Source organism: Polyodon spathula, chromosome 19 (assembly GCF_017654505.1).
Source record: "Polyodon spathula isolate WHYD16114869_AA chromosome 19, ASM1765450v1, whole genome shotgun sequence".
NCBI lineage: Eukaryota > Metazoa > Chordata > Actinopteri > Acipenseriformes > Polyodontidae > Polyodon > Polyodon spathula.
In genome coordinates, this window is record NC_054552.1 from 31,772,439 (window position 1) to 31,784,438 (window position 12,000).

Consider the following 12,000-nt stretch of genomic DNA (forward strand, 5'->3'; position numbering starts at 1 on the left):
TAATGGAAGAAGGATGTTAAATAAGTTTCTACAGTGGGCCGGGGGAGGGGGGGGGCTGTGACTGCACACAGACTCACTTAAATGCTCAAAATACTCACTCACTAATTAGTATGTAAATTGCTGTAATAAGAAGCTGTCCAGTCCAGTCCAGTCCCATCCAGTGCTCTGTCAAGCCATGGACACCAAAGAGAAAGCTGGCCCCCAGCCAGCACCTCCTGCCTCACCCCATCGACAAGGACAACCTTTCCTGTGATTAGGCCCAAGCCAACCAGCACCTCATTACATGGACACATGTTATAGTGTGGGCACGTGCATTGCATTGGAGCAATTGCAACCTTATTCATTAACATTGACTGGTTTCCTAAGAATGTCTATGTATATAGTAAGCAATTCAGTAGTACTGAGGAGTTAACTTGTCAGTAAAATGTATAAAGTCTGCTGGAAATCTTATGATCAAGGTAAAACACAGTCATTGTGTACTCTAAGTATGAGAAAGCATTACAAACTTTAGGAGGACTGAGTAAACTCATACAGGGAAATATTCGTCAGATTGGCATGTATCATACGATGAAGCATGTTGTTGTTTGTTAAGTGTTTAGGGTGACAAAAAGGAGATTCATGGAGGGGGTTGTAAAATCAAAGCCAGATTGAAGTGTAGTATTTATTTATTTATTTATTTATTTATTTTTAAATTGCCTGCAGCAGGTCCTACTGCTGTATTGAGTGTTAGGGTAAATCCAAACCCACTGCCATAATGTAAGCTGTCCCATGGCTCACTAACTCCAAACTGTTACAGCACTTTAAAAACAACTAATAGTGCCATGCAGAGGCTTGCTGTTTCTTTTACCTGCGACAGGGAATGGACAATGTGGCATGCTGTCTCTGCCACTGTCTTAAAATACACCCAACACCATTCTGCAGATATTTCAAAATGCTAAAATCCTCAGTTCCTGTGAAATAACATTACCTGAACTGCTAGTTCTTGCTTTGTTTCTATTTAAACATGCACTTGAGTAGCAGGAAAATACAGATTACCCAAGAAAAGCACCCCGTAATGGAGTCATTCAGCACACGGTTAGATTGATTTTGCTGACACGAAACAGTCGACAAAGCGATCAGTATTACTGCCTACAGCCAGAGCTGTACTAGTCAGATTTTAGGTGACACATTTCCTCCCAGTGCTTCCAGTGAGCAGTTAGTTGATTGCCCTGTTCATGACATCATTATTACTCCCAGATGGCAGGCTCACGTACAGCTAACATATTGAGCGTATCGATAAGTTTAAGGGTCCCTTTTTTGTTTAATGTGACATAATCAGCTGGGATACCTTTGAGAAATTCCACAACATATATATTATTCTTGCAGTTTTGTGCACAGCAGTGTGCCAGCAATATCTTTCAAAGACCCGATTGCTCTTCATAATACTGGATTGTATGTGACAGAGTGGGTTTGTCTGCAGGCAGTTTCTTTGCACAGGGATTCATAAGATACAGTATTTGTAATTTTAAAGTCATGACTGCAGAGTGAAGTTGCCCTGTGTAAATGCAATAATACGTCATTGAAGCAATGTCTTTGTTGTCCTCAGCTCCTGCGGAGTTTGTGCAGTCCCCGCAGTCCATCTCCCGGCCGCTGGGCACCACAGCAATCTTCACATGTGTGGCACAGGGAGAGCCCGCCCCCCAGCTCACCTGGCTGAAGAACGGGCAGATCCTGGAGACCAGCGACAACGTCAAACTGAGGAACAACAACAGGTAAGTCGAACAGGACACAGAGGCCTCCCTCTCTGCATCACACACCTGACACACACACACACACACACACACACACACACAGAGCTCTCTACCTCACACACACACACACACACACACACACACACACACACACACACACACACACACACTCACACACACACACACAACACACACACACACACAGAGCTCCCTACCTGACACACACACAGACCTTCCTACTTAACACAAACACAGAGCTCCCTATCTGACACACACACACACACACACACACACACACACACACACACACACACACACACACGCAGAGCTCCCTACCTGACACACACACGCAGAGCTCCCTACCTGACACACACACGCAGAGCTCCCTACCTGACACACACACGCAGAGCTCCCTACCTGACACACACACGCAGAGCTCCCTACCTGACACACACACACAGACAGAGCTCCCTACCTCACACACACACACAGAGCTCCCTACCTGACACACACACACACACAGGCCCTCTCCTAACATTACAATCACCCAATACAGGTCGGTTACATTGTTATTAGGGAGTGATGAAATCGAGGCTTGTAACAAGATCATTCTGCTGAGGGCATTGAGTTTGGAAAAGAGCAGGAGTATCTCCAGTTTGTCTGTATTCATTACATTCAGTTCTGCTGATCTGACTGTGGTGCTGTGTCCAAAGCCGAGCCTATTGGATTTCTTGTTCTAAATAGATTACGTTTGGTAGATGTGTTTAAAAGCCACAGGGCTCGCCAGGTAAATGAAAGATGAAATAATTCTCGTAACAGAGTTAGATTTTGTTTTTAATACTGTGTGTTTTGTCATCAGTTCAGAGTGTGTGGCAGTGCAGGTTACACTTCAGTCTTGTGTATACAAGGGTGCATTTGGTGACAGCCGTGTTCTGTAGTGATCCAGATCCCGCTGAGAGTGCCACGGCTAAAACTCCAGCTGCTTCGCATTTCAGAAAGTAAAGCACAGAAATCAATGTGAAACCCAATCGGAAGCAAGTGCATGTAAAGCATAATAGAAATGCAGCCCCCTCAGAGGTCTGCAGTTAGCCTTGTGTAGATCCAGTTGAGAGGTCATCCTCAGGACACAGGTCATTATCCAAGGCTGTTTCTGTAATAACCTGTGTAACAGAAGCCTCAGTGCCTGTGACCTGTTGATTTCCCTGCAGCATTTTGTTCAGCAATGTGATAATGCAGGTTGGTTTCTTGTTGCTGTGATATAGGAGTGAGACCCCAGTTATGTGCCAAAAAGGTCAGGTTCACACCTGCCAGTGATTTATTAATGAAGCCGGTATAAACTAGGAGATATGCTTCACTCTCATACACTTTGCAATTAGTTTGCCTTTGTCTATTTGAACACTGGATCTTACTTTCCTGGAGCTGTGTGCACTCCCTCTACTGGTAGGCCTAATCTCTGCAGTTTCCAGTGGTTACCATAGTAAATGCATAGCGAAATGTAATTCTGCATCGTGAAAGCACTCTTAAGACCAGAGAGATATTGTAAAGCATGTTAAAAGTCCTAGCACACCCTGGTAACCTATGGGAAAACTGCAAAATGACTGTGCAGGATTCCTGTGGTTAAACTTGTATAATGGTGTTTAAATAGTTAGCTTTGAAATATTTGAAAAATGAAATAATCCCAGAGAGGCAAGAAAGTTAATTAGCAAACAGAAGTGCAACCTTTAATTGGGTCTTGTTCAAATTACTGAGTGGGTTAAAATGATTTGAGAATAGGGCCCAAGTCTCATTCAAATGGATCTTTTCAGTAACTTGCTATATTCCTTTCATTTCCTGCTGTTGCCATGTTCTGTGCTGATCAATTTTTCTTCACTGCAACCTTGCTTGTTTAGTGAATGTTATATTACTGCCATGCTGGCAGCTTTGGCCTGATGAGAATGAAAGGCTTGAAAGCAGAGATATCATGGGCAACACTTGAAACACTCAGTCATTGTGCAAGGTTTACTATTTGTAAAAAAACTATTGTTAATGTCATTACATAACCCTTTGCTGAGCGGGAGAAAGCTTCCCTTTCTGTATGGTGATATCATTCATTGTGCTGTTGAATTCTTGAAGCGGATTTTCAGTCTCATCCTTTCCCCCCTCCTCCTCCTCCTCCTCCTCCCCCCTCCCCCCAATGCTGGGGCTTGGTCATTGGTCATTGACCTCTAACCCTGCTGAAATCAGTCATCTTGATCGCGGGGAGACAGCTTGTGAATGTGTTCCTCTTCATAGACCCAGGCCCCCCTTGTCTTCTTCCAATCGGCTTGGTGTGAATCTGAAATCACTCTGGCTGCCTTTTATTAAGGGCCGTTAGTGCATTCTACTGAAAAGCTAGTGATTGGCAGCTTCACAAACACCGCTGCCACCTAACAAAGCAGCCCTCGCCTCTCCTATCTCTGAAGTGCTTTTGAACTGATGAGTAAATGACGGTATCAATCTGCTGTCTGTACAAAGAAACTCCCAAGAGCAGATGGCCTAATCATGCACGTTTTAAATACTGCAAAGAGCTTTTTGTGTGTGTTTTGTGTGTGCTTGCGTGCTGCCTGAGTTTTTATTTCTCATTTAAGTTTTATCTTTAACCACAATATGACAATACAGCACTGTATGCATTAAAAAGAAACATACCCAGGGATGGAAATAAGAGTCCTATTACATAGTAGTTTCACCCATTCCAGGTTTTACTACAATCAAACTGCTATGGAATAATAGTGTATTATTTCCATCCCTGATACCAGACAAAAAATTCCTGTTAGATATATCTATCGGGTGGAATCCAATTTAATTCCAGTTGACGCACGGATAGCAATTTCCTCTTTTGTCACCCAAGCGGTGGAATGTTTTCTGTTAGCGACAGACTTGGAATTGGAATTTGTCTGCTGTTTCTCCACAGTGCGAGAGGGTGGCTGTTTACCACCTCGCTTCACCCTCAGAGAGAAAGCAGAGGCATAACACAAAAGGGGTCCAAAAACCCACAAGGGCAAGTTAGCATTTCATCTGAGCCACAGAAACACGACTTGAACTAGGGGAATCTTGCAAGCCATTAATCAAGTAGCTTCTAATATTTAATTTGGATTTCTGCTGCGATATTGCTGGCGAGTTTGTAAAATATGTGGTGCCTGTGAAATATCACAGGGCACACAGAGACCAGGTCCGCCTCAAAGCACTCTCCAGGGGCCTGTTGGTCTACGGGCTGTGGCGTCTGGTCAAGTAGTTCAGAGAGCAACACTTAATTAATTCGACACATAAAGCTTTTATCTGCATAGCGGGAGGGAGGGTTGCTGCTGGCAGCACCTCTGCGTCAAAGTTCATTTTCACATTTTTTGGTTGTGGCACAGGGCTTGTACAGAATTCCAGCAGCAGAGTGAGCTGTCACTGCATTCCAAAGGTGGGTGCCTGTTGTAACCGATTTGCATTTTCTGTAAGGACTGCAGAATGTTAAACACGTGTCATACTATCTTCGGTAATAGTAAATCTCGTTTTGACTTTTCTTTTATTGTGTCCTTACTGGCATTGTCTATATAGTAATACGTGAAAAGACAAAATGCAATTGTTGGGGTACAGTCTTAAACTGAATCCAGGAATTTCTTCTGCATGTGTGCGCGCACATTTGTCAGGTTCTGTTTGCACTACTACATGCAAACTGAGCAAAAGAAGACTTTGATTGAGCCTTTATTAGTTTTGTGTACCAACATTGTAGGAGGAAGATTGTCTATGGCTAGAACTGTGATGTGTAACTGATCCATACTGTATTGTGCATCTCCCTGCTAAAAATAGGCTTCCATTTTATAGATATCTCTGCTGGTTTCAGCCCCAGCGTGGGTTAGACAATGGCGTGGTTTCACTGGAACTTGTCATAGAAATCACAGCGGATTCAATGAGATTGACTCTTGATCTGCCAGAGGTGTAAATGGAGCCTCATAACTCCTGTTCCCACGTTTCCAAGCAGCGTGTGCCCTGACAAGCTGACAGTATGAGCCTACCAGGATCTGTGCGTTCAACTTCATAACAAGAAATTATCCTGCTGGATATAAGAGAACAGCTTGTTACACATGTACTTCACAAACACCAACCTTTACAAGAAATAAAAGGAATCTACTATACACTTTTACACGTTTCAGCTGTCTGTCACATGAGTGTCAGGGTTTACTATATATAAAACAACGAAAGAGTAGGTCATGTAACAACAAACCTATACAATAAATAGATGATTGGACTTTTTAACATGTTTGCAATAAATACCAGACATGCAAGTCCGGATTCCTCAAGCCCATGTCACAACTGCTTTGAGCTCCAATCCACTTCCAGATCAATATTTTACAACTCTTACATGTAACTTGCATTGACCAGTCTGTAAATTGTTTTTAGACTCGAAAGAGCAGACTGCAATCTATCTCTGTTTATGCTAATGAAAATGGACATTTAAGTCAGCTTATTTTAAACAACAAATTCTGAATTCAGTTCAGGCTAAATTTAAATGTTGTTCCAGTATTTTCCAGTATCATCCCTAAATCTAGAATGCTCATGTTCCAACATCTTCAATGATTAAATGAGTTCTGGTTCATATACAGTACTTCTAAGCATAGATGCTTGTTACAGCAGGTTACACAGGCAAGGGAAATGTAAAAGGTAAAGAAATAAGAAAATGAGAAGGGGTGGATTGGAGGCATTTCTAGATTTGGCGATTCCTTAACCAGTACGTGCCACTGTCCTCATTTGAGGACTGGCTACATTGTCATGTTTTGGAGCATTTTCTAACTGGCATTTACCTGATATTTTAATTTTTCTCTAACCTATATTTAACTAATTTTGTTATCCATAAAATTTGAGTCTAAATTAAGTCATTCTGCAAATATGATGCTTTTATGACACCTCAATATAAAATAAGAAACTGAAGCCTAAAAATGATCCCTTTCTTGGTGTTTTCCTCACCACAGTGATGATAAAGCTCCATTTTCTATGTGTTCTATGAGCTTCATAGCTGGTACTTAATGGGTTAAGTGGGAAGTATTCTGGTGTTTTGATAAATCTGTTGTAGGTGGTGCTATAATACTGTATAACTTGTCAGCCAAATGCAAGTTTGTTAAATTCACTGTTCCGTTTTCTGCGGCCCTCCAGTTTGTACTGCTGGTCCCCAAAGTAAGAACTTTTGTTCCCAAATAAAGAGAGCTGACAGTAAAACCCTCCCCGTGCCCTCCGAGGTGCGCCATGCATGTTGCCCTGCTGAACATGCCTCAGACCTTTTTGTTCCTTTTCTATTTTGTATTGAGATTGCTCCTACAGAACCCTGCTTCTTCACAGGGTTTGAATAGAGGTGACTGTAACAACTGAGGCTGGTGTGAAAATGAAAAAGAATATTTAACTTTATTGCAAAGGCATTTCAAAAATAAAACATGAAATCAAATAATGTGGGTATTTAACCCACAGCAGTACGGAGGATAAGGAGCACACATTTCACTTTATTAACTGTAATCTCTTGTTTTTTTTTAACCCCCCCCCCCCCACACATACATATATATTTTATTTACTGGTACATAATTTGCCAAATCAGAAAGTACAATAATTTAAAAAAATATATTAATTTTTTGCTTCTTAATGTCAGTGTTGCCCCCACAAAAATAAATACTTTTGCAAAATTGTAAATAATAATTAAAAAAAAAGAAAAAGATGATGATGGTAATGGAATTCAATGATCAGAAGCCAGAATTCAAATGAGCTGCTGGCCAATTTACATATCTCGCCCCCAAATGATTAGTTAAACTGTTTAATGGTTTATTTTATAGCCCAAGGATTGTGGAAGCAAAGATACTAATGATATATTCAGCCCTAATAGTCTAGAACTGGCTCTCTGTAAAGCTGGGAGGCTGTAATGTGACAAAGCCGTGTTTTTGAAATGCATGGTGGCCGCTCTTACTGAGAACCCTCAGTTGCTGTTTGTACAGCAGGGTGATTAAGTTCCATAACTCGATGCAAGCAGGTCAGAGCCACGTGGAAACAGTCGCAATGTTCACCAGTGATCATGCCTTTCAACTGCTCCCAGAAGGGACTGAAGCATTTACTGTATGCATTCACAGTCCAATATTGTAAAACATCTCCAGTTATTTCTTCTACTTTTTAATTACATTTTTTTACATGGTGTAATGTGCCTCTCATGCATTTCCCATCTGTTTGGCAGCACCCTTACTATCTATGGGATTAGCCTGGAGGATGAGGCTATTTACCAGTGCATTGCGGAGAACAGCGCGGGCTCCACCCAGGCCAGCGCCCGGCTCACTGTGCTCTGGGTGGACGGGTTACCCAGTCCCCCTCGAGACGTGAAGGCTGTGACGGCCTCCTCCACTGCCATCCAGGTGTTGTGGAGCCAGCCCCTGCAGAACACACAGGAGATCATCGGCTACGTGCTGCACATCCGGAAAACCATAGGTAAGCACCTCATGCCATACGGAGTGGGCGCTGGGGAAGAAGTGTCCTGATGCAGTCAGTAAAGTGAGTCATCGCGGACCTTTTTCAAAGGGTCCTTATACCACACCTCAGCCCTCTAACAGCAGACAGATTTCGTTCCACGGAGGGCTCAGTTCGAAGTGTGGGCTACACCAGTCGTGCTGAAACAGTATGTCGCCACACCATGTGCACTGCTTGAGATCAGTTTAATGGTACTCGCAGTAGGGGGTGCGTTCACCTTGGGTCGCAGGTTTGAAGACCGCAGGGGGACTCTGGACTCTCTCTGTCTGTCAACACCTGTGATGGACCACCTTTTCCTTAACTGCAGGCAGTAATGAACACAGTGTCTGCTGAACACAAGACCACCAGTACTGATATCAGAGCTGTGCCTTTCCATTGCCCTTTTCCCAAGCATTGGTTTAGAGTTCATCCTTCATTGGTTTAAAAAAAAAAAAAAGGGTAAATCCCAAGTATATTTCAAAAGAAGACAAAATAACACAACAACATACAAATAAATCCTTCCTACTTATATTTCCACCTCTTTCATATTCTGCCTTTTACTTCATTTAATTTTTGTCTTTTTCTTTTGAACTTGGGAGGTAGAGATTAATTTAAAGTTGAGAAACAGTAACAGAGACCCAGTATAAAAAGCTTATGCCTCATACGATTTTAATCACTTGCACATTAGAGCCTGAAATTAAACAGGGTTTTTAAATTCAATTTGAAGAAATTCAGTTATCTCTTTTTGTTTTTATTATTATTGTTTTTTATAACCAGCAGAAGTCCACGACTGTCAAACCGTAGGCGTGTTATTTTGACTGCTACAAGGCACTGCGCTCGTGCTAGCAGGCTGCTAACTAATGCCTCCAGAGTCTGAGAGAGAGGAAATACTTTAATTATCAGCCTTAGACATAAACTGGGCTATCACAGGGCAGAGGGTAGAGCTGGAGTTTATTCAGGTTGGTTTGGGTTCAGGTTGAGCAGTGTCTGCTGTAGCTGTCACCCAGTTTTAATTGAAGGGGTGTGTATGTGTGCATACAGCGTATCCTTTTATTTCTTCAGATCCCATTGAAATGGAGTACCAGGAAGCTGTTAGTAAAAGTACTTTCCAACAGTTGGTGTCTGACCTGGAGCCTTCCACCAGCTACACGTTCTACGTGAAGGCCTACACCTCCCGCGGAGCCAGCAAGCCCTCGGAGACGGCCACAGAGAAGACGCTGGGGGAAGGTGGGTAGAAATCCTGTCCCACTAAAGGAAAAAAGACTCTGACCCGCCACTTTCTGGGGAGTTCAGCCACACACGCACCATAAACCATGAGCCGCAGGTGTAAATTATCTTGACAGGGAGTGTGCATATGTGACACCACTCCTGTCAGGTCAGGCTACGCCTTGTTAATCCCTCCTCCACCCACTCTACGATCCCAGCAGCCTTTGCCGGAGAGCACAGATTGATGTGCTGGAGCGGATTACAGGAAAATGAATTACATTACGTCATTCTTCAGAAAATTTGCTTTTTTTTTTTTTTTTTACATTACGTACATTCTTCAGAAAATTACATTGCTTAAGGAATTGCCAACATTTTTTTTTTTTTTTTGATAACAACGTGTAACAAATTTTTTTTTTTTTTGTTCCTGGGTAGTAAGTGTTATTTCCTAATTGCTTATGCCTCAAAAGTATAGAAAATGGCTATTATTCTCCACAAACTTTGCTTTTGTGACCAGGACAGTGATATTTCAAAATATCACTATTTCCAATGGGAAAATGGGCAAATGTTTTCTCACATAAAGTCAGAAAAAAACAACATATGAATCCAAATTAACATGTATTTATACTAAAGTAATACAAAAATGACTACAAAAGATTTAGAAGTGAGTAGTTTTTCGAGATTTACGATTATACTGTATTTACTACTTGCTTGTATTATATCAGTTCTGCTACATTATGTGTTACGCACACAGTTATGGCTAGTTTTTGATTACTGATTTTGATCTTGGGCTATATTTGTCAATTCAGTATTTCACTACAGCCCAAACTAGCATGTTAGCAGTAATATAATAAAGGCTTTGAAAACCTAGGCAGTGAAATTGATCTCTTTTTTTGTTTCAGTTCCAGCCACCCCATCGCTCTTTATTAAGGTTTTAAACAGCACATCAATCCAGGCCACATGGGAGCCCTCTATTAAGCTGGGCATGCACAGGGGCTTTAAGCTGTATTACCGCAAAGTCCACGTCTCGCACTTCACCGGTCCGCTGCGGCTGCCCAGCAACATCACGTCCTTCAACATCACCCAGCTTGGTAAGCACTGGGGCGCTCGCACCCCTCAATATCACCCAGCTCGGTGAGCACTGGGGCTGTCGCACCCCTCAACATCACCCAGCTCGGTAAGCACTGGGGCGCTCGCACCCCTCAACATCACCCAGCTCGGTGAGCACTGGGGCTCTCGCACCCCTCAACATCACCCAGCTCGGTGAGCACTGGGGCTCTCGCACCCCTCAACATCACCCAGCTCGGTGAGCACTGGGGCTCTCGCACCCCTCAACATCACCCAGCTCGGTAAGCACTGGGGCGCTCGCACCCCTCAACATCACCCAGCTCGGTAAGCACTGGGGCTCTCGCACCCCTCAACATCACCCAGCTCGGTAAGCACTGGGGCTCTCGCACCCCTCAACATCACCCAGCTCGGTGAGCACTGGGGCTCTCGCACCCCTCAACATCACCCAGCTCGGTGAGCACTGGGGCGCTCGCACCCCTCAACATCACCCAGCTCGGTGAGCACTGGGGCTGTCGCACCCCTCAACATCACCCAGCTCGGTGAGCACTGAGGCGCTCGCACCCCTCAACATCACCCAGCTCGGTGAGCACTGGGGCTCTCGCACCCCTCAACATCACCCAGCTTGGTAAGCACTGGGGCACTCGCACCCCTCAATATCACCCAGCTCGGTGAGCACTGGGGCTCTCGCACCCCTCAACATCACCCAGCTCGGTGAGCACTGGGGCTGTCGCACCCCTCAACATCACCCAGCTCGGTGAGCACTGGGGCGCTCGCACCCCTCAACATCACCCAGCTCGGTGAGCACTGGGGCTCTCGCACCCCTCAACATCACCCAGCTCGGTGAGCACTGGGGCGCTCGCACCCCTCAACATCACCCAGCTCGGTGAGCACTGGGGCTCTCGCACCCCTCAACATCACCCAGCTCGGTGAGCACTGGGGCAAGTCCATAGCGAGTCCTCTGCAAAATGAAGTTGCCGCAGATATTTGGTATTTCACAGTATGTACAGTGCATGCTTTGTGTAGTACAGTTCCAGTGATGTTACTTGTAATATTGAGCTCAGTGTTTTTCACCCTCAGACCCCTCTGTGGTGTATGAAGTAAAGCTCCTTGCTTTCAACCAGCACGGAGAAGGGAACTCCAGCGTGCGCTTTGTATCCCTGCGAGACACCGTCGAGCGCTCAGGTGAGAGACAGTCCAATCGATCCTCCAAATGCACTGCCTGAGGGGGACACTTTCATATATACAAGTCAGTCAGAAAACCACGACCTCAAAGCTATACAGAGCAACGTATATTGTAGTTTACGGTAATCTCATTACTAACAGTCGTTTTCTAATGCTGTGTAGCATATCTTTTGCAGTTTCATTAAGTGTTGGCCTATTCAAATCCTCTGCCTCCCTTTCCGGTACCTCCTAATCCACCTCTTGAGCTTAGCTTCATATCTGCTTCATGCAAAATGAAGCTGCCACATTGCTCCCATTGTGGTTTCCAGTTGAGAGAGGGTTGTGGTTTTGTGGGAAACGA

At 44.0% G+C, this 12,000-nt stretch overlaps 1 protein-coding gene across 1 annotated transcript in view; it reads left to right on the forward strand.

The window, feature by feature from the left end:
* Positions 1 to 12,000, forward strand: part of LOC121294264 (immunoglobulin superfamily DCC subclass member 3-like) — a 58,547-nt gene that overhangs the window by 44,084 nt on the left and 2,463 nt on the right. Inside the window, exons 8-12 of the mRNA XM_041217828.1 lie at positions 1,586 to 1,751; positions 7,942 to 8,189; positions 9,270 to 9,434; positions 10,313 to 10,501; positions 11,556 to 11,660. Coding sequence (XP_041073762.1) covers positions 1,586 to 1,751; positions 7,942 to 8,189; positions 9,270 to 9,434; positions 10,313 to 10,501; positions 11,556 to 11,660 — 873 coding nt within the window. The remainder of the gene's footprint in view (positions 1 to 1,585; positions 1,752 to 7,941; positions 8,190 to 9,269; positions 9,435 to 10,312; positions 10,502 to 11,555; positions 11,661 to 12,000) is intronic.